This window comes from Scomber scombrus, chromosome 15, assembly GCF_963691925.1.
Source record: "Scomber scombrus chromosome 15, fScoSco1.1, whole genome shotgun sequence".
NCBI lineage: Eukaryota > Metazoa > Chordata > Actinopteri > Scombriformes > Scombridae > Scomber > Scomber scombrus.
Genome location: NC_084984.1, coordinates 22,749,918 through 22,774,415, shown reverse-complemented (window position 1 = coordinate 22,774,415; position 24,498 = coordinate 22,749,918). Strand labels below are relative to the sequence as shown.

General features: G+C 38.3%; 1 protein-coding gene across 1 annotated transcript in view; it reads right to left on the bottom strand.

Annotated features, from left to right (window-relative positions):
• Nucleotides 1-24,498, bottom strand: part of LOC133994946 (transmembrane protein 132C-like) — a 109,180-nt gene that overhangs the window by 11,708 nt on the left and 72,974 nt on the right. Inside the window, exon 5 of the mRNA XM_062434190.1 lies at nt 6,454-6,597. Coding sequence (XP_062290174.1) covers nt 6,454-6,597 — 144 coding nt within the window. The remainder of the gene's footprint in view (nt 1-6,453; nt 6,598-24,498) is intronic.

Here is a 24,498-nt window from a genome sequence, read left to right as displayed (position 1 = left end):
GCTGAACTATGATTGGCTGGATAAAGCACAACTCCAATCATTCCTCAGATGTAACTCCAACACAGGAAAATAATACAGCACGGACATCAAAAAATGTCTGTCATTATCTTCAAAACACCAGAATCTCCTCATCAAACTTTTTTCCCCCTCCGTTCCTCGTGCAGTCTGAGGACGATATCTATTAAACAATCTGTCATTGAATTTTGTTTGTAATCACTTACTTTTCCATTCATTTCAATCTCAAATACCATCACAAGCTTGATTGGCACAACTGGTAATTTTAGTTTATGGCCCACAATACTGACAATTGCTTCCTTATAACAAACCAGTCACAAGAAGACTGTCATCTGTCTCCACTTCTTTGCATAAAACTTGGCAGCTTTATTCTCAAATGATGTCAGACCAGCCCATATCTCAGAGGAACCCAAACTGACAGCTTGGTATCTGTCAGTTCTCTCCTCCTCTTCCTCTCCCACTCTTTCACTCTATATCTCGGTCTACTACAATATTGCTGTACCTCCTACTTGTTCTGTCTTCCTATAGTGAGAACAGGTTATGCCTCAGAAAGATTGATTCCTAGGCTGAAATTGAAGTTAGATAAGGTTTAATATTTCAAGTGGATTTTTATATTCAAATGATCAGTTTCATAAATGAAATGATGGTTCATAATCACGCCATCTGTGGAATGTGACAAAAAAAACAATATTCATAATCCAACCATATCCATAAGTGTACAACATTAGTGCCACAAAAAATAATATGTAGCATAGCATTATTAGTGGATCAACTGGAATAACTTAAAGGATAGGTTCACAAAAAGTAAAACAATAGTCAGATGCAAAAACCAAGACTGACATTTTTTACTTTTTTTTCTGTAATCATTCTCTTTATTACCCGTCTAAAATAGTTAAATCAATTCTGTGTTTTTCAAGTTACAGTCTTTTTAGTGACACATTCCTTGATTTTGGTTTCCTCCTACTGCAGCTGAACAGGAAAACACTGTCTGTCGAGAACTGAAGATTTTGTTTTTCTTAAAAAAACTGTAACTGTGGAAGATATCCACTTATTCAGACAGCTGAAGATTCACATAATCTTAAATACATTTTTATATACATTTTTGCTAAAAATAAGGACTAAAATAAGGAAGGATTTTGTCCTTCATCACTTACATTGTAAGTGGATTTGAATGAGATCTAATGGTCACTATAGGGGGAATGATTACAGTGAGAAAAACTTGGTTCAATTACTTGAAAATGATGAACCAACCCTTTAAAGTGTGAGTAGTCGTGTTAGTAGTGAACATCACCAAACTAGGTTTGCTTGATTAAAAACTGAAAACATGAAACTAGAGCTAAAATTAGTCAATTACTGGATAGTAATTTATTTTTAAAAATGCTGCTTAAATTTGGACTGATGATCACACAAAACAAGACATTTGAAGATGTCACCTTGAGATAGCGAAATTATAATTGCACTTTTTAGACGAACAGAATAATAGATTAATTGTAAAATCAACCTTTGGCTGCTGCCCTACATGCTTTATATAAAACTGATACAGACATTGGAGAAGAGAGAAAGGCATACAGTATACTCATACCTGTAATCATACTTTAGTGGTTATTATAGCTGGCACATGACTAAAACTTATTTAAAAGTGTAGCCTAACTGAAGAGAAATCTCTTTTTAAATCTAGAGCACATAATCCCTTTAGGGAAATCCAAACAGTCACTTCACTTTCACGACAAAGTGTACGATAAAAGTGTTATATATTTCAGCATGTTAGGTGTACATGTATAAATGGATTGAATAATAATAAAAAAGATTGTTTCTTCATTTGAATAATTACAGCTGTCTGCCATAGTTGGTGCTAAACAGTTAATGTGTATGGTGTGATGAATTGATGATAATGGATTACATATGTAAATGAGTCTATTTGTGAGGTGTGTGCTCATTGAAAAATTAGGTCGCAGGAACACATGAGTTAATTTGCAAAAACAGATAAAGCTTTGATACTTAAACTGATGAGTATCAATCAAACAGGTCTTTGTTTATTCGGTTTTGAATGGCTTTATCTGTTTTTGCAAATGAACTATTATTTCCCCATTATACTGTGTGCCAAACCATTCAGTAGTGTTTACCAGTGAATGGTTTGGTTATTCCACCGAAATACAACATGAAACATAATTGACACTTAAGATGAATGGTCTGCAGCCTTTCCATTTAAAAAAGTCAGTGTGCTTGCATTAATTAATGAATTCATTCATTTGAAAGCATCTTACAGTCTCCTGCCTGTATGAGAAAAACAAAATGAGGGGGTGCTGGAGTGCTCCTCTGTGTTGTTATTGACGTCATGTCTCCAGCAGTGGAGAGCAGCTCCTCTGAAAAGCCATTGCTGTTCAAGGTGTTGAGCAGATGCAGGTTTTTTAGGTGAAACAGACTGAAGATTGAGTTATTTACTCCTCAGAGTTGGTTTAAGTTGTTTAATGTTGCAGTGTGTGTTGGTCAGGCAGTCTCGTTTGGTACTGCTGGAGTGTCTGAATGATGGTATAGAAAGTCACAATATAGCTCACGTTTATCTCGCAAAAGTAATTACTTAGTCATTAAATGCTTGCAACTGCTGCCTTTTTTGAAGGTGAACGAAAAAATAACAAGTGTGTGCGTGCGTATAGACGGACCTTGGGCTGCACTGCCCTTGCAGTTGTCTACCACATTTTTCTTCAACATCACGTTATTAACTAACATTTAGACAATTGATTTTTGACATTTGTGAATCGATGCGGAATCGTAGAAGATAAGAATTGAGATTCTTATATGAATATATTTTTTCATCCACCCCCTAAAACACGCCACACACACACCATGCACTAATGTGCAGGGTTTCTAAAGGCAACCATCCAGAGAGTGAGCTAAAATAATCCACTTCACTCCTCATTGAGTTTCTTGAGCCTCACTTCTATTTTTGTTCCTTTTTTCACTGTTTGTTCTCTCTCTCTCTCTCTCTCTCTCTCTCTCTCTCTCTCTCTCTCTCTCTTTCTCTCTCTCTCTCTCTCTCTCTCTCTCTCTCTCTCTCTCTTTCTCTATCTCTCTCTGTCTTTCTATCTCTATGTCTCTCTTTGTCACTCAAATGCTTAAATCAGTTTATTTCATAATATCTCCAACTTTCAGTCTCCAGTTTTGTTTCTACATTCTCAATCTATCTATATCTTTGGTAATGAAAGATACTGGAGATGATAACAATAAAGCTTCAATTGAGATATCTGGAAGGTGACATCTTCTTTGCTGCTTCAAAAATGTAGCACTTGACTTATTTCTGTATTTTCTGTTATCACCAATGAATGTGTCATGAAACCACACACAAATCAATGTCACTTCTCCATGGAAACAATCCATTGTGTTGCCGTTGTTAATCATGTCGGCTCAGAATTTATTCAGAATGACATGCACAAACACAGATAAGGAGACCACAAAATTGAAAATGTGGCATGAGTTTATGCCTGAACTGATACCTGATTAAAAACTGATGAAGGGTTCCTGTCAATTACATAGTACTGTGTTGGACAGTTTTCTGCAGTTGTATGTATTAAAGTTTAGCTTTAATTCAAGGCACCGAGAATAAGGGATATTTTTTCTTAGATGATTCTCACTTACTAATCTGTGAAGTATTTCCTGGTGTGAGGTTCAGTGGTTTATGTATAAACAAGATCAAAATCTGTTCTTGTTTTGCTTGTGTTTGCTGCATTTTCCTAGTTGTCTCCAGTATATCACCCTTTTTAGAAATGAAGACCTTGGAGAGGATGATTTGTTATACCTAGCTTTCAAGGTTGTTTTTAGATTAAATAAATGTAATAACATTTCCCTATCATTCTTTTTCACTCTTTAGTCGAGAATATTTTAACAAAATATTTGTTTTGCCTTGTCACAAAACATTGTCATGACTCTGTAGCCAATCAAAAACAGTCTCTACTGTGTGCCTTAGGCTGCATTCACACTAACTCATTCGGCATTGGGTTTACGCTGTGGGAATGGGGACCAACAGAAAAAGGCAGCTGCAATCAGGCAAGAAGTGGAACCAGACTACATTTTTGCCTGAAACACAACCCAACATTATGCTGTGTTGGCCAGTCACACACATGCAAGCACACATTCTTGGTGGATTACTTTGTAATTTGAATCCCATACTTTTACCTGACAAAAGATAAAACAGTTGCCGCCTGTCTGAGTTTTACAAACCACTGCGCAGCGTCCTGATTTCTGATACATTAATCTTAACTCCAACAATGACTTCATTGTCTCACCAGTACCTCAAACAACACCATTGTGGCCCTGTGCATCATATTGCTGGACTGCCTGATTTGGTTTGAATTCAGCCTTATAAACCTGATAAAGAGTAGAGTAGGTAACTGTCATAGAAAAAGAAAACATTGAAAGCATGTACTACTTCGACCAAGTTCATCAACACATATCAAATAATGGTGCAACTTAAAAAATAATTAAAAAAGCTGATAGATTGAGAACTTTTTTTTAACCAAGGAGTCTCTTGCGATAAATGATATCTTTACAAGATAGCTCATGACAAACTGTAATTGTAAGGGAGGGTTAGTCAGTCATTATTCTGCATATTGGTCTTTGATTGGGCTCAGATTATATTATTTTCTTGATTAGTTGATTAATTGCTTCGTAAGCATATTGCTGCCATGTCGGATAAGGATAAAGCATCAGTATCATGTTATAACGCGAAAAGATTTACTTCATAAGTTTTATGTGATAAGTCTCAGGTTATCTTAAATTTTAATATGTTTGAAAACACAACACAAAACACATTTAATGTTTAAATCTACAATAAATATACTGTAGAAATAATGGTGCAGTATGCTTTGAAAATGAGTGAGGGAAGATGGAGATGCTTCCTAATCAAACATTGTTTTATTTTAAGTTTCCTTTGAATGTAGGGTGGAGAGAGGAGGGGTACCACTTATGGTTCCAAAACCAGACGGGTGGGCAGGGGAGTACGCTACCGAGGTCAGCGTCACAATGTGTGGTACTACTTCAGTGGATAATTAAACCCTTCGAGGGATCTGCCTCTTCTTTTCGCTCTGATATGCATGTATGATACACAGAAACTCGCTGTCTACACACACACACAAAAAAAACACTCATCACAACTTGCATCACTAGTATTCGGTTCCTCTTGCACACACGCACAATTAAGGACAAACTGTTTCTTTTTCTCTTCTCTCACTTCAGTTTTCCTCACTTCCTTCAGCCTATTACAATGGGGACACGTTGAAAGACAGATATTAAATTCTATGCTAAACTAACTGGATAACACAAGTGGTTTTGTAATTTCTAGATTAACAACAAATCTTCTGTACATAACATTTCCCAGAGCTTTCAATAAGGTTTTAGATTAATTGCCCACCTTTCAGAGAGCCAATGAAAATCAATTTACAGAGATTTGAAACTTGATTGACATAGGAAATCAATCAGTGAACATTTCCTCACCTTTTTATTTTGTCAGAGTTGTATTATTGCTATTTGGAAATTAAGTTGCAAGCCCATATTTTGGTGTTAGCTTTCAAGCAACTTCATTTCTAATGCAAGAAATAACGAACTATGTATGTGATGCAATAACATTATTATAACATTATTGAAGGCAAATAAAATGTGTGGAAAATTATAGTTATTCATGTATAGATAATGGTTATGTACCAGCATGCTACACCCCATGACAAACAATAACTATAAACAGCAAAATGTGTCTGAAATGATTCTTAGTTGCTGTTGTCTTGTATTGGTACCACCTACCAGGGAGAAAGTGAGACAAAATACTGTAAATGTCAGGTTACATGATGGTCAATAACAAGCATGGTCTCTATAGTTTCTGTTTTCTGTCTTTCACTCTTTTTAAATTTCTTTTATAGCTATACTGTTTCAACTGTTATTTTATATGGGCTCAGTCTCCGTGCATATTTTCAGTGTTTCACCCTGTACAACAAAATTTCAATTAATTAAGGTAATATGTTAACCTGCAGGATTTCCTCTGGTTTTTCTGAGACAATTCATTGCCCACTGTGTGGACCAAACATTATTGCTATTATATCCCTTTCTTATGGAAACATACACATAGTCAATGAAAAAAAGAAAGTCATCTAGAAAGAAATGTTTCTATGTTTGTGTGTCTTCGTGTGTCCACCATGAAGTGCATTCTCTTTAATGATTGTGTATTTGCTGAGGAAGGTCTGCATAACCAGGCACTGGCAGCACATACACCTAAAAACTGTTTTAAGCACAACTGCATAGAGAAATGTTGCATCTGAAAGCATGTTCAGTGAAGGCAGCATTTCCTCAGGTGATTGCTAATTGTTGTTAAATTTTTTATTCTTATCTTATTATCTGCTTTTGTTCATTATGCTCACCCACCCACACAGCACTATAAAGATGTGCCCGACTAACCTTGATAACCTGTTCATCTGTTGACTTGCATTCCACTGACTCGGTTACATCAGAAACCGCTCCGTCTGTTCCTACTGTGACTACCTTCACAGGCACAGCGATCGTACGCCCAGTGAGGACAGCCGTGTTGAGGATCTCAGTGTCCTGCAAAGGAAATTAGAAAGATGCAAATTAGTGTTGCTCTTACAATGCTAGTGACAACTAACAACTAGAGCCTGACTTTTACTGCAGTTTTGAAGCAGATACCAATTTGGCCAACATATGCCAATATCAATAGATTTACAATAAGCCAACATCAGCCAGTATTGGCTGACTTCTGCTAACAACTATCTGATGAACTAACAGTTCTGAAAGAACTTTTTTTAATTTAACAATGTAATAATTATATTAAAAGATTACTCCAATGTTTGGGCTTGTTTGCTTTCTTGTCGGGACTTAAATGAGATAGATGCCAGTACTGTACAGTCTTGGAACCATGGCTAAATGACTAGTGTCCACCAAAAGAGGAAAAATGTACCATCCAACAGCATGTTTTCAATATCTGCATGTGTTAAATACACACCCTAAATGTGTAAATTAGACAGCTGTGGAGATCACAGTTGGCATCATTTAATTGAGCTATGTCAGCTCTTTCCCACAGCTTTCTGTGTTTTATGCTACATTGAACTAAACATATCCCAGAGCTGCTTCCTAATGCACAGAGATGAAATAGCTATATATAATGTCCTCATGTAACTTCTTGGAAGAAAACCCCAAAAAAAGAAGACAAAAAAGAATTCTGTCATTTTAAAATGATTCTTAAACATAAACATTGACAAGAAGTTGGAGTATGAGCAATACATTTGTTGGAAAGACTGTAGTACTAAAACGTCTACTGGAGTTCACATAGATACAGCATAGTTTTAGTTTAGTTTTTCAAAGTAGCACTGACAGCTGAGGGGGAGGCTGTTTTGTAATATTGGACCTATAACACTTAATTGAGCCTAAACCCCATTATGTTAAGAAACGTGTTGGTCCAGTATATAAGGTTAAAGATCAGAAAAATATAAGAAATATGTAAATACTATAATAAGTATAGTAGCATAATGTACATAAACATTTTTCCATGCTTACACAAGTGGTCAAAAGCCTGGCTGCTGATGTTTTTATAGACTCACAAACTGCATTTAAAATGCCATTTATGTGAAGGCCACATCCTCTGCAGTTGTTGACTATCACCATCTGAGGCTGTTATATCATGTCTCCCACTGGAATGTGTTCAAGTAGTCAAACATAATGACAAGAAGCCATGAGCAGTCATATTTACTGCCACAGGTATTATACAAAAAGCACATAAGTGTTTGTGTATCTCACAGTCTGATACTGAGCAAAGTATTGGGACTGCCAGTAACATATTTTAAAATTACTATTATTAAGTTGTTTTTGCTATTAATCTGTGATGCAGAAAAATGTATTTATCACAGATTTCACATGTCTTGTTTTGTCTGACTGAAAATATATCCAATTTATAGTACGGTGATACAGTATGTGACAGTGAGAGAGATCTCTGAGAGAGAAATACAGTATGTGAAATCTTTACAGTTACACATTTTTTTTTTTACAATCACTAGGTGATCAAAATTGTTGATACATTTTCTGTTGATTGATCAATTGATTAAAGGACTAATTGTTTGAACACTATGAAATTGACCGTGAAATGAACAAGTTTTTACATATCAGCTCTTAAAAGAACCATCCCAGCACATTTACCTCCATTGTAATAAATACAGTTCAATATTCAATCAATTTACTACAAAACCCTTAGCAATATAATATTGTTTTTGCACATTTAACATATAGATAGCCCAAATAGTATACATATTCAATAGGCGAACTCCGGACTGGGATTTCTCCACAACCTTAACTTAACTAGGACTGATTTCGAGTGACACCTCAGCTGTCATCATTCAGCCACCTGCTAGTATAACCACACTTATCAAGGTTGATGTCAGATGTAGGAGGTCCGGTTGATAAAATGAAATGGCTTATTCAAGACTGAATTCTGATTTGCAATGGAACAGTGGCCATATGAATCCTCGAGCATAATAACTGTAAAATCCAACACCATTTTCTGTAAATGTTTAAGAACTTACACAAGGAGTATTAGAAATGCTTTTCAGGTACATGCAGTAACTCTCAAGTGTGTTTTTAGCTGAAATATCACCATTTAATTCACACCTACTTGACCTTTTTATGTGGTGGAAATTTGGTAAGTGGACCTCTGAGACTTTTATTTGAGTAAAAGTACTCCTGCAATATAGTCTTAACCTACATCAATGACTGATTTATAGTGAAGTGGGATCACGCTATAGCCATTTCAGTCTTTTTTACAGCTATTCCCAGGAGCTCAATTCAAGTGAAAGTAAAACAACTGTGACAATAATACTTTATGTCAAATTGCAGTCGTTCAAGAGATATCACACCCTACACTAGAGAGTGGAAGGCCTTACAGAGGAGGAGGAAGAAGATAATGAGATCAATTAAGACAACGCCTGGTAATCCTTGAGCTCTCAGCATGTTTGCTGTACTGAGGATTTGCTTTAATAGTGGATCCTGCTCATCACAGCTTAGTTTCAATAAAAGACTACTAAGAGGCCTAAACCTTTTGAAAGTCAAAGTAAAACTGGTCTCCAGACGGCTCTTTGTTCATCAAAACTGGTGCCTCGCTGGTTGCTTTGTCTCTTTACCCTAATGCTCCTTTTCAGAAAAATAAAAATGAGAAAAAATAATAATTTAAAGCTCAAATGTAGATGTATGAATTGTAAGCCTACTGTATGTTAATAAGAGGTCTCCTTGCCTCGTTTCCTTCTCTCTCAAACATTCTCTCTGACAGTGGTTATTTCATCCAGGCTGTCTATAGTCTACACTTATTTTTATTTTTTATTATTTTTATTTTATTTTATTGCACACACATACAACTCCATAAAAATCCAGATAATGTCAGGTGTCAGGAGATGTTCTCAACTTAAGGAGAAAAACAACAAAAAAAGAACACAAAAACAATTAGGAGACAACAATCCAAAATAAAAAGAAGAATATGGGGGAAAGAAAAAAGAAAAAAAGGGGCGGGGGGACGGGGGACGACTTGGACAGAGAGCTGGAATGAATGAAAAAAAGGTTTATTGACTGGGCTCTCAGGGAGTAAAAGTGGATAGAGCATGAGGATGAGTCTGTCAGCAGGTGAAGGCCGTGGGTCAGAGGGAAGCTGGTGGCTGGCGAATCAGGGCAGGACAGGAATGAAGACGGGGATGTAAGCGTGGCTGAATGAAGCTAGCTTGAAAGCTAGTGGACAGTTCAACAGGGTGACTGGTCGGCAGGCAGAAAGGTGGGCAGGAAAACCGGCAGGCATGCAGTGATCCTGTGGCACAGGGAGACAAGGTTAGGTCATCTAAGAAAAACAACACAAGACTAAGCTTTGAATTCACAAAACGTGGCCTCGGACGTGATCTGCCACAATAGCTGGAACAACAGACTGAAGCAACACACATAGCAGATCATGGTCACGTTTGGTGACATTTCATAGAATTATATTTATTTCCAAGAGACTTACTCTAACCATAGCCACTATTGGCCTAACCCCAATCCTTACCATAACCTTAATCACTGACCCAAAGCCCAAATTAGGCTTTTTTCAACTGAGGGTGCAGCTTTTGTCCCCAATTAACTGGCCCTAAGTCTGAACTTTGTCCCTAAAAGTAGCCTAACCAGTGCAGTGTAACCACACACACACAGACAGACAGACAGGGGAGCACAGGGGAAAGGGAAACGAGAAACACTAGGGGATAAAGTGGAGGCATGGCCATGACCGTGACAGAAACAGGGCTCTCTCCTTTCTTATTCACAGCAAGATCTGTGAGAGAAGGCTGAAAGAAACCTGAGCGGTGTCCTGACACAGCATTGTTATTACCTGTCCACCATGGCTTTAGTTGAGACACATATTCAGGATCTTCTCAAAATAAACATTGCCATCCAGTTCTGGGCTTTTCTGAGCTGAGGTTTCAAGGGAAATGTTTCATCTTGAACTTCACCTTTTTAAACTGTCTTGGTAGATCCCAAGCTTTGCTAGCATATTATTCACATATTTGAAATGGCTGTCAACACTTTATCCCAGATCTTTTTCAAAGTGTCTGTTAATTTGTTTGATCTGCCGCAAGCAAAACAAAATCTGTCTCTGAAAGTTATGAAGAGGCAGGTGGTGCTCCAGCAAAAGTCAACTATTTAGTTTTATTCTCTAGGTGGTGCAAAATCACTTTAGCTGGTACACATCTAATGCATTTCAAGTGTTTATAATGATGTCCCCTAAACTTGTGGGTGTATGAAATGAATATGTGTGTTGGGAGTTTAGAAAAATTAAGGCAAATGTACCGTCCCTCCCTCTCTTAACCTGACTTGAAGAGAAAGAGACAACACATTCATCACAAACTAGATTCAAATGAAACATTGTATGCCATAAAGCCAACACTCACCATCTGAGACTTTCAAATCAACTCTCATCCCGATTCCTCAGTGAACAATGAACACATTTGTTCATAATTATATAATAAAGACAGAATGTACAGTCTCTGATGCCAAGTATAAAACATGTGGTGTGTGTGTGTGTTCTCTGTCTACGTGTGATGAAAAGTGTCTGTATTCACTTGATGATCCATTACCACTGGAACAACACTCTGAAAATAAAGGTCTTAATGAACTCAAATAACATGTATTATGGGGGGTTTATGCTACAAAGAATTGAATTTTGAATGAGCCCAGATGATAATACACATGATTGCAAACACAACACTCTCTTGACTGAAATTAAGTGATATTTAGCGAGACAGCTGGAGTGACGCATAAGGTACAATAGGAAGCATATTTTTTCCATGAAATTCGTCTACCTCTCACTGGGCATTGCCTGGCTGCCTAATACCCTCCTGGGGTTATGAAAGGCTGAACTGCATGTCTTATTCATGGAGCCTAGTTGTACACAGCAGCAGATAAACGCTCATGTAACCAAATGTTTTTTTTTTTATTGGCTTAAACACACACGGGCTACAAAAACAACAACCCACACTAACACACATATGTATATCCAGGCACATAGCGACTTGACACACACAGAAAAATAAACACCCCCCTGCTGCCCAACTCAAAAAAAAAAAAAAAAAAAGAGGCATAGCTCCCTCATCACGCAGCAGCTTATCTTAACAACCTCTCATTGCAGTGCAGAGAGCAGAGCAAGAAAAGAAAAGAAAGACGCTGAGAGAAGGAAGAATCGATAAAAGGCCATTATGCTTCTGTGCAGCCGGGGTACGAGTGGTAAGAGTGGAGTGTGTGGGGGCTGATATGGTTGTGGATAAATGATGTGCAAGGTAGCAGACAACCTGCTTAGAGAATAGTTACTGTGCATGTCTGCAAGCTCAAGGACAGAATCTGTTGTTGGGGAATTAAAGGTACAACTCTGATCAAAATATTTCTGTGAATCTAGAGGGATTTGTTTCCTGGGTTGAAATAGAGCATTTTGATCCCCAATACAGTCTTTGATGGGGTACCTACACATACCTTTACAAATTTGAATGAACTGATATCAAGTACAGTGTGTTCATCCTGTGAGCATCATTGGCCTGGATTAATCCATTTTAAAACAACACACAAATGCAGGAAATGATTAAATATGACTCACCAGGCAATATCAACTTCTTTTGAATGCTAGTTTTTTTTTGTGCACCTGTCTTGAATGCAAACAGTTTACAAGCATGGCTGTACGAAGCTCACAATACAATTTCAGATATGATTGCAACACACTCAGTGTTCACACGAGACTATCGTCAAAGAAAAATGACACAATAGGTTTTAATGTCATTTCCCCCTAAAATGACCTATAGTTACGTTTAAGTGACAGATGCCATCTAGCAGGCATAGTAATTATGACATAGCACCCAAAGCAGTGGTGCAGTTTATATGATGTATATGTAAGATGAAACATTTCCTCATTTGGAAGAGGTAGACTGTATGACAGGATACATCCACCAGTGGAATTTGCCACAGGACCGCTGAGTCGGACAGTTTAAAAAAAAAAAAAAAAAAATTACAATACACACGACAAAGATCCCCTATCTTTAAGCAAGTGGTAACTTTAACTCACACCAAATGTTTCTTTAACTTTAACAAAGTGATAATTTTAACCCAAACCATGCTATTTCCCCAAAGCTAACCAATCAGTTTTGTGCCTAAAAAGTGCATGGTCCAACGACGTATTTGGTTGTCCAAGTTTAGAGGTGTTGGTCTTTATTGCCCATGTTTACAATATGTGTCATAGCATGAATTGTTGACACTTTTCTTTCTACATGAAATAATTACACTTTTTGTACAACAATAACAATAATACGACACACAACAGATTCCGTGAGTCCTAGAATATACTCTCTTCTCCTGTACAACACCTCTTGTCTCCAGCCAAGAAGCCAACATGTTTAATTATTTATTTCTATCATCTTTGTACTTTAATTAACTGTTAAAAAAACATGCAATCTGCCTCCTGGCTGCTAATTTGTGGTACTGTGTGTTCACGTTGAGCCGACACTGCACGTTCCAGACAACAATAGAATTTCACGGAGAAGTGTTTTTTCCATTTGTTGAGCTCATGTTGTCAGGCGGCACTGTGATTGGCACAGCATAAACACACACACACACACACGCACGCACGCACACACACACACACACACACACACACACACACACACACACACACACACACACACACACACACACACACACACACACACACACACACACACACACACACACACACACACACAGAGAGAGTAAGTGTGTTCAAGACCACCCTGTGCTTGCTGTTGCATGATTCAAACAGGGCCCACATTTTCATTCAAAGGAAAAAGAGGAGGAGGGGAAGAAGACATCTGAGATATGTGTAGCTTAGATCTGTGCACAGAGCTCTGTTTAACATAGCAATTTATTATTCATTTACTGAACAGATGCCTCTGACCCATGAAGAACCACAACTCAACTATTTACTCACTGGCTGAGATTGACAGTACGCTCACAGGCCATGTACTGTGTCGGCCTACAGTGCTTGTGAGTAGGATTTATATAGCCACTGCAGCACTCTCAGCTAATCAGTTCATATCAATTATCAATAAAAAAGTCTATTTCCTCCAGCACCTACACAGCCACCCCTGCCACTCATCTCACGGCCTATAGTAGGAGATAACGTTAAAGCAAAGACAGGGCGAATCAACACCTGCAATGATTTTATTTTATTTTAATTTTTTTTTCCAAGAAGAGTGATACTACAGCAGGAGAGAGAGGTGTTCATAGAATGTAATCTTTTTATGGTTATGGCTTGGGAAAAAGGCACAGAAGTTATTCTGGCTGCAATGTTGAAGTCAGAAATGTATAAGCTGGAGTAAGGTGCTGATAACCGAAATGACGAGGAATGTGATAGAGCGAGCAAAAAGATAGAAAAATTGCTTTTTTTGACAACTGATGGAGTTGTCAGTCATTTCAGACGCAGCTGCTGAAACTTTTTTTTTAACTACCAGGTTTTGACAGAAATTTTCATTCGGGGAGGTGGGGATAGATACACTACAACTTGTTTACAGAAGTCCTTTTTGCACATCCACTGTATACTCAAAAAAAGTGCATGTTAGTTGAAACTTGATTTTTTTTTGTAAGAATGATATAAGGTGAAAAACCAACTCTTGTGTCTCCACTGTGTTAACACAGCTGGCAAAGCAGCTACAATTGCAGTATCAGCCCATAAAGAGTTGGGGGCAGTTTGGGGGCATTCTGCCATGACCAGGAGTAAGAAATACCGCTATTGATTATTAAATCAGGACCTACACTGATTTATACTCTCCTCATTAATTAGATATTGATTTATTACATAACCTTTTGGCCTGACAATCTGTTGAATTTTGTTATTGTGTACTGTGAGCTCTGGATACTTTTAGTGAGATTAAATATTAAGCCTCAGTTGTTTTCCTCTCCTCATACTTTCTCACCCTTTAACATTAGGGAAGGAAAAGCAGTGGTCAGCAGCGGTAAATCGACTGTCCCTGATAAAGCCTGTCCATATCCTGAGAACCCCTCTCCTGTTTCTGGAGGCTGTTTGATTAGAATAAGCCAGCGAGCTCCACTGCGCTGGACCCCAGCCCTAGCTGTCCAAATAAAAGAATCAAGCCAGACTGACAGAGAGGGGGAATGGGTGAGGGAAGGCAAGCCAACGAAAAATAAACAAACACACAATAACAAATTACGGAATGGACAGGCTTAGCTTCAAATTAAAGCCTGACTGACAAACATAGAAGCTGCATCCTGGGCCTTGAGAGAGTATTTGGGTGGGAGGAGTGAAATAATGAAGGTTGTGTATGTATGTGTGTGTGTCTAAAGTACAGAGGATTCAGTATGTGTGCTATTCATCCAGGGAGTGTTGCTCTTTCTCTGCAACACTGCCTCATGTTCACAGTTAGCCTACAAACATTCACACTTGGAAGATGCCACGACTTTGGTCACATAGCCACTGCACTGGAGCAAATGAGGGTTATCGTTATTGCTCAGAGGCAAGCTTCTCCTTTCTAATGTATGCAGGCTGGAGCCCCACTGATCCATCAGACTGTGGTAGAAAATATGTTTTTTTCTGAATGTGCAGATGATCTGGAGTCACAGGAGTTTCATGCTGGCATCCTTTCTTCTTTATGATCTAAAGATGTTTCTCTTTTAGATTGAACATTTTTTTACATTATGGTTCATCACAAGCTTTTTTTGAGATAATATAGCATTAGTATAAGTATTCTTATTTCTCTCATGCAAATCAGGAAGACCAGCAGACATTTCTTGGCTTCTGACAACCATTAAAGCGGCTATAATCAATATTTTTATGATAACAATGGATCAAATGACTGATGTTTTAATTTGAAAGGGGTCATTTGTAGCGATAAACTCAGAGAATTATCATCAGGCTCTGTAGCTCCCCTCAGCTTTACAGAGCTTCATAACCTCTTTCAGCTCATTTTTTTGGTTTTATAGCCCACAACTTTACAGTTTTGTTTCACTCTCCCTGCAGTTTTCAGCTGCAGCATGCAGCTTTTTCAGTGAAAAAGCTCTAAAAATCCAAGCTACCTGCTCAGCACCAAACTGCAGACAACCAGATACTTCCCTCAGGAGGTGGTGGAACCAAAAATGAGTTGAGAGTGAATATTGGAGATGCATTCACTTGTTGTTCGGTGACTGTTGGAAGTGTAAATAGACAATTATTGCACGTTGAATATATATAATAATAACTTATTTTACCATAGTTCCCCTCTGAAAATCTTTTCCCCAAAACATTAAACATTTTTTTATCTAGTTACAGATATATCGATGAGAGCTGAAACAATTAGTTGATTAATCTATTACTTGATCGGTAGAAAATGAATAGGTAACTCTTAAGATAATCCATTAATCGTTTAAGGCATTTATCAAGCCAAACATTTGACTATTCCAGCCTCTCTCTGAAGATGTCAGATTGTAATTATAGTGGCCATTTTCTTTTACCAGTTTACCAGTAATTAACTGATTTCTTGAGAAAATTATTGTTGGATGCAGCACTAATTACCATGCAGGCTACTTTATTGGTTGATTTTTAAAAAAAATTGTGTTATAGAAATGTCAATGATATGTTTGTGGTCGTGTATAAAAAGTTTAACCATCATATTTGTAGGGATCTTTTTCATTTTTTGAGTGTACTGATTTAAGCCAACATTGCAGTATCAGCCCCAAAACCCCAATAACAGCTGGGCTCTAAAGCAGGCATTCATAAATGTGAGAGACAGATGGAAAAAATAAAAACACAGCTTTCTAAAGCTTAATCCTAAAAATTCTGTATAGCTGAGCAGAGTATCCTTGTTTTGATCTCTATCTGTCTGTCTGTCCATGTCTCCCACTCAGACTTTGCAGTATAAGATGATCAAGACCAGGGATGAGAAAAAAGCTTGGTGCAGAAAGCTGAATCCACCAGGGGTGAGGGCGAAAGGGAGAATTAATGTTGTCAAAATGCACAGGAGAAAGATAGAGTGGTAAATTAGAGGCCTATATACACAAGGCTGAGGACTTAATTAACCTATAAGGGGCATTATGGCTGTATGCAGATGGCTAATGCTGCCTTGAGGACACTTAGCATGCCAGTGGATAGCCTCACTGCACAGCCTATTAGTGCTCTGCCAAGCCATTTCCAAATACAGTTCCTGACAGCGAGACAGCGTGACTGATGGCAGCCTGCAAGAATACCGCTGGCCGGTCCTGATGCTGCGATAGCACTGTGTGTAAATTACAGATATGCGCTTTCTTTTGGACTTATCTGTCTCTCTTGCCCACAGACAACACAATTTCTTATTAATTCTGTTGTCTTTGTTGCCTCAGTCTATCACTATCTGTCAAATGCTGGTATGGAGTCAATATGGAGAAAGCAGCATTTGGCCAAACTCTAATTATTCTAGACAAAGGCGCTCACCCGTGACTTAAAAAAAAAAGCTAATGTTGGGCTCCGTGGTAATGGCTCTGATTATAATGTTATGGGACTGTGAGCACAAAGCTAATGTTATTAAGTTTGAAATGGAGTGAGTTTCAGAGACTATGAATAAAATGGTAATGATAGCATTTGGGATGTACTGTAAAGAGCTATGGGGGCCACACTGGCTGTCTCTTCTAATGAAAGAACACAGCACAGCAGGAGAAAGATCAAAAATTCATGGGAGGATGCAGTAAAAGTAGCGCACTCTCAGTTGGCATGTTCTCTGCATGTGCCGTCTTTCAAGCTTATTAATAAAACTCTTTCACCGTCTCTCTTCCTAGCTATCTTGTTGGTACCATTGAAGGGGAGAGTCTCCTCATGTTTCGCATGTAAACCCTCAAGCAAAAAGACGAGCTCTTCAACCCCCCAGAAATACTGAGCAATAACACATAATCTGAGAATGGCAGTCTGAAACCGCTAGTTTAAACAATGAGAGTAGTGGACATGCCAGTCTAAAGAGGCTAGCTGAAACAATGGGGGTCAGAGATGGGAAAATGCTAGTCTGAAGATTGGAGTTGAAAAACATTTGAGTTGGACAACGTGAGTAATGAGTTTAGAATCAAAACTAGGTGAGGCTTAACCAGGAGCTCTCAATGGGAACCATCCAAACCTTGACCAGCTAAAATTACAAATAAATAGATTCATCATTTTAAAACCCCAGACTTTTACAGAGCCCCCAAGGAGACATGGGAAAAGAATATATATGTATACTGTATGCTTTACTACACTGAGCACTCCAAATATTATTGTATGTACACGAGATAGAAGTAATTCCCTAAATCGTGTGCACAAGATGCACTGTGCATTGTTCTACTGGTCACACTCTGGTCTTTTTTTTTTTCTTGGAGCAGTAGGTCATGGCCTGTCTATTTTAGAGCGCTTCATCCCTGTCTACTGAGGTTAGCTGGCATAAGCAGCTGTCTTGATAAGGCTAGCTGTATCCTATGGCAACCAAGGTCGGGTGTAGATATGCTCTGCTTTCTGCAGACGGTCAAACTGGCCTAGAAGAATAGATAGCCAGTGACCTGTGTACAGATTACATGGCTTCAACTAACCTGTGTATAGACTATGTGGCTTCAGTTAACATTTATAGTTCAACAATAAATACAGGCATAGATGAGTCACAAATAACCTTATTCGGAGGTAGTAAAGGTAAGGATTCCGTGAAGGGTTTAATATACTTGTCCAGAAGGTGGATGGCAGAATTGAGTGGCATTGCACAGTGTTTTCACTTGTACTGTAACTCTGTTCCCCTTAATCAAGCTTCAATAAATGTTCCTGTGTAAGACATTTCGGTCTCCTGCCAATTTCTTCACTTTGGGTTAACCAGCTTTTTATTTTTATTTTTATTTTTTACAAATGGTACAGTTTGTTCCCACATTTTGGTTGTTTGTCTCGTGTTGTGCAAACAATAAATGTCTATATACAGCAAAGCCAGTACAACAGACAACCTCGAAGCATGAAGTACAGTGTACCTACTGCAATCGGGGGTCAGACTGTGCTGCCCACTGCTCTTAGTTAGTATGGGTGTATAGTATAACAATAAAATAGAATAGGATACAGAGTAGAAATTCTTGGGATACAAAATGTACTCAGAAAATAAAAAGATTCTGATTCTAACAGGATGATGAAAGGATTTATATTAAACATCAGGAAGCACTAAACAGTCAAAGACTGGGAAATACACAAAGATTGTACATACTGCATATTTCCCATCAGAACGCAGAGAAAATCCCAGCTGAGACAAAATGTTTGTGACTTGACATCAGGTGAACTGTTTGGAAGAAGTACTGAGACTTTATACTCTGACTTGGCACCGTGAGTTTTCTTAAGGGAGCTTATAGCGCCCTTAGGGCTTGATTTCCTAAGGTAAATAAAATTGCGGTACTAAATTGCATGCACATTGCAATAGATTGCATGTTTCGTTTGCGGGTGATCTACTAAGAATAACTGTTTAAATGAAAACAGGTGCAACGGGGTGGAGAAAGCAGTATTTAAATGAGGGTTTTGCGTGTCTTTATGGAGAGTTTTGACGAGCAGAAAGCAGAAGTCATCTGTGCGCAGCGTCAGAAAAAATACCTATCAGGTTTGGTAAATCACAATGCGTCTGCTAAATAACATATTTGCATTTTCTCCTCTCTGTATTTTGCACACTGGGGTAAAAACGCCCCACATTACATATTCATTATGGCAAATGTACTAAATGGACAGCGCATATTATCTTGCACATTTGAAAGACGCAAACCTCAGTGCGCTGCGTTAGTAGATCAGCAGATTTTTTGGGGGTGATGTCAAGTTTGCACACGTTTCTACACACACAAACCTTTAGTAAATCAGGCCCTTAGCGTATTTTTTTGCCACTTCTGTTTCAGCTTTGCATATCTATAGAAAAGTAACTAAAAAACAACAAAATATTCACATAAAATACATGTGACTATAACCAAGCTGATGTTACAGGACAATGGATAGTGGTGCGGCTGTTTCAGAACCACAGCCAGTACTGGGGTGCATGTGCTGCAAACAGCTGTTTTCTACACGCCTCTCCATGCTGATTTTGACAGAGAACCATATACAACTCAAAGTATTGAGTGTTCTGCTCTGAGTAAGAAATGTATTTTTAAACAGTAGCCTTATGTTGTTGTTGTGCCTTTCTGACCGTACCAAGGCTATTCATTAATTACATTTTATGGGAAAAAATGCCCACTCACAGCAGTCACGTCATCCTAGCGCTGGGCCTCCTATTAGTCAAAAACTAGCATTACCGACATATGAAAATATTGAGATGCACTTCACTTACTGTTTTGGGGAGAAAGCCGGGTCTGTTGTGCTGGCTTTCTGTATATACACTTATCTCATGCGCAAAAAAAATTACCAAAGCATGAAATAAATTGTATCTTACATGCAATTGCATTTAAAGTACTTGATGTAGTAAAACATGGCCTCAATTTATATGTTTTTCTCTCTATGACCTTTGCAGGGCTTGATAGACTTCAGCTTCTCAACACAGCACATCTAACTCCATACTATACAAGAAACTGCCCCAGGGAGCAGTATTTCCACAAAATCCCCATTGTCTTTCTTAAATTCTGGTGCTTTCATAATTGGTAACTTCAATTGGCAATTCAGAAATCAGCTGTTATAACATTGATTTGACTCTGCTTCTCAGGTAACAGTCATCTCAGGTCTCTCATTCCAACTACACAATAAATAACTGCATCATTCATTTCAGTCATTCTAGACAGAGCCTTGTGTACCAGTTTCCCATTCATAGTGTTTAGTCTTTGTAGCTGTAGCGTTGGTAATAAATGTGTATGTCACTACAAGTGAACTTGTTGGTGTTTTCTTGTGCTTGCATCTCAGTCATTAAAGACCTACGCCCTAGCAAAATCATAACACTGATAATGATAATAATTCCAACTTACCTCTCTTGAGTGGGCTACAAGAAGGACTATACCCCAATTATTATACATACTCTCTTATTAGTTATGGCACTGGACAAATAATTTCATATTTGAGTCGTGCGCAATAATAAGTTCCCCCATGTTGCAGTCTTCTCTTGCTTCTCCCTCACAATCTGAATGAAGGAATATCTTATTAAGCAAACAATATTTGTCTCTGTGATGCCAAACCCAGCAATAACAACTTGAGTTAATTGAGTTCATGATTTTCACCATAATGCACAATCCCCTCGTACAGTAGACAACTTTTTCTTAGTTTCTGTTCTTCAGTTTGGCATTTTGATCTTTTGAGTGTTTTGGGGCTATTAAATCTATTCAATAATTTCAAAAAGATATATTATAACTGAACCAGACAATCTCTAAAAGATACAGAACTGTAGAAAAACTCTTAATCAATCAAATCTGCCTGTTTTCAATACAAATCAACGTTCAGCCATGTTCTTGAATACCACATCAGTCTCTCTGTATCTATTCTGTCTTGTTTTAAGATATTGATTTATTTAATATTCCTGAAACAAGGAGAATTGCATTGAGAAGTGCAATTATCTCATCCAAATGCCATGATTCTTCTGTCATTTGAAGAAAAATCCAACTTTAAAGCGAATGTTAAATTACTTGTAAAGATGAATGTTTTCTGCAGTGTATTCAGCAACTAGTATTTTGAAGTATCCAGTTGAGCTACAAAAGGCACAACAGTGGAAGTCATAAATTGAACTACAGTATAAATTGTTAGTTTCATTGTTGTGGAAAATGATCTGCTCTAAAATGAAAGGCTTCATCTGTTGTTGCAGGATGAATACATGCATGTTTATCTTTCTTTCTTTTTTGCAGTGGTAACAGGCATAGCTAAGGAGTCTAAACTCTAAAAACCCAAAACTGCCTAAACATCACTCACCATTATTTCCTGTCAAAAGCTAAAAATCTGTTTAGCCTCTTCTTTACATTAACATTTCTGCCAGACCTACAGTCACCTATCCAGCATGACAGTTTACAGCAGCTGGCAAGTAGGGGAAAACCTGAGTCCTGTATTTCATGTTTGGCAGGCAGCTACTGTATCATTGTGTGGTTGAAGTGTAGGAAAGTAGGCCAGAAGCCATCAGAGAGAGATGAGAGTTTTATTGAACAGGATGTCTGGCATTCTATAAACAGAGAAGTGCTGCCAGCAATGATTGATTGGTGTCTACCTACAAGCTGTAGGGACCCATGAATGAACTCAACTTCTCAGAATTCTTCACACCTCCATGGACCCCTCCTCCATTCACCATTGGTCAGTGTGATCTATGACCCATGACATCATCATTTTAATAAAAGGTCAGTTGTTCTAAGTCTCTTCTCTTCACCGCTGCTGCAGGTGCAGCAGCAACTACTTGGCTCTCCTTCTCTTTCCTCTCAGTGCTCTTCACTGCAGCTGCTGCAGTGAAGCTCTCTATCTCCGTTTAGTCTGCTCAGAGCATATACACTGAACTTTTTTCACGGCAGCAACACAAGGGAGTACAGAAGCCCTGAGAAGCATTTTTCTAAGTATGATCTAAATTGTTTTCTCTACTGTATTTATGACTTAAAAACAAGTGAAAATAGCCAGGATAATCTTTGTTTAAAGTACTGTATTTGTCACACATACAGTTGTACAGTGAAATTCAATCTCTGCATTTAACCTATCCTAAGTATTAGGAGCAGTGGGCAGCCACTGGGCAGCACCCAGGGACCAACTCCAGTTCTGTGTCAGTGCCTTTGGTCAAGGGCACTCACAGAAGAATTAGCCTAACATGAATGTTTTTGATGTTGAGAGGAAACCAGAGCACCCGGAGGGAACCCATGCAAGCACAGAGGGAACATGCAAACTCCACGCATTAAGCCTGTCCCAGCTTGGAATTTAACCCAAGACCTTCTGTGAGGTAACAGTGCTAACCACTGAGCGATGGAGCCACAATTTTCTAGGCCATATTGTATTTGTGGGAAAAGCTCTGCGTCTTTTTCTTCCCAAACAAACACATTTTTGGCGGCAACTTCTCAGAATTCTTCACACCTCCATGGATCCCTCCTCCATTCACCATTGGTCAGTGTGATCTATGACCCATGACATCATCATGTCAATAAAAGGTCAGTTGACCTTTGTTCTAAATCTCTAAGTCTCTTGCAAGAAAACTCATGAAAACGTGCACACGCATCAGACCTGGTGGAAAGTTTGATATCTTATGGGTCCCAGAAATGGCAGTGGCAAAATGGCTCTATTACGCCCCCTAGGGCACCTTAAAATGTGGATTTCTTCCATCCAGATTGACGTAGGAGAATTTGGTATGAAAATGTGTCATGTTCAGATCCAAATTTGCGATTTTGGCGCTATTTTTGCCATTTCCAGTCCTTGTACTTTAGGAAACTCAGTGGATCCTGCGCCCCTCGGCCGACAAAAGCTTAGATGAAGGGCTGACTTTCAATAGTTCGCAGCGAGGGAGCTACTCTGCTACGTCCGAAACCCTGACCCAGAATCAGGTCGTCTGCAAGTGATTTAGCACCAGGTTCTCCATAAACATGCGGTGCGAGACAGGAGAGAGGCGACCATCATCCGGCCGCACCCCAGTCCTGTCACCAACGGTTCTACCCACCGACCGAATCAGTAAAAACATGAAGCTTCTCTTTACATTCAGACAAACTAACATGGCAGCTACAATTGTTAGATTTCATTTGTGAGACCAACATTTATCTTCCAAAAGGAATAATATCATATATCAAAATGCTACAGAGACATTAGAGCCAGCAGTAAATCACCAAAGAGCTGCACAGATCAGTTGATCAGATCATGTTCTCCCCAGGATAACAATGTAGCTATGATGACTGGCTGGTCTCATCCAGCCAGCAGCTCCTCACATCTCCAAAAACGTCAAAGCAGATTTACAAATGTGTTGTTTGGATAAAATGACCATATTGGGAATCTACATGGTTACTTTCTCGCCTGAAAATATATTAAAACTTAATAAGGTGAAGCAGGTGCATTGCACTTCATGCACCGGGAAGAAATGGTACGTCTGTTGCGTTGGCTCTCTGTATACACTTATCTCATGCACATAGATTAATCAAAACTCGAGAACAAATTATATCTCATGTGCACAAATAAACCAAAACATGGGAAACATTGTATCTTGTGAATACATAATAGCATTTCAGGTGAGGAAGGCCAATGTTTGATTTGTTGATCCAACCAGTGAGGTCCATCCTTGAGACATAAGCCACAGAGGTGAAGGAGGAGGCCATGTAAGGTTAATAAACTTTGTTTATTTATTCAGTGAATAAAATACATAAGTGCATGAAGCATGACTCTGAATGATGCTGTTTTGTTTCACAGAGAGGGCAGAATGAGACCTACACACTGTTGAAGAGAAATTCAAACCTAATCAGCTGTGCATAGGTAAGGTGTTATAAAATGTAACCCAAGCTATCCAAGCATATTAGAGCAGTGAGCTAAAGTTGATTTTAGCAGATGGAAGAGCTCAGGGAGAAAATGAAAATGTGTTGTTAGTCTTACCTTATGAATATGTGAAAAGCTGTGAAAAATGTGCAGTGCATTAAAAAGACCATATTTGAGCTCTTTTAATAACAAGCAGTAGATTTTTTTCTTCCCTTTTACTTTTAGACACTTCTCTTTATTTGCCATGATTTAGGATATAAGATTATTGCTGATTCGAGTAGTCATTTCAAGAGCCATTTCATTTAAATTAATCATTGTTTTTATTGGAAAAATATTATGTGGACAACTCAAGGGTCGAAGCACAGCTGAAGGTTCCTTTGTTGGCCAAGTACCTGAACCTGATCAGATGAGGACATGACATGTTTCCAGCTTTTCAGTATTATGTCAGAGCTGTAGCTATACTTTTAGAGGACCTAATCAGAAATTTACACAACCTGATACATTTCACTGTTTGCATTTACTGTAGTAGACAAGATATTACATAATTAAACCAAAGTCATGACAAGTCAGTTCCATATTCAGCTTACTATCAG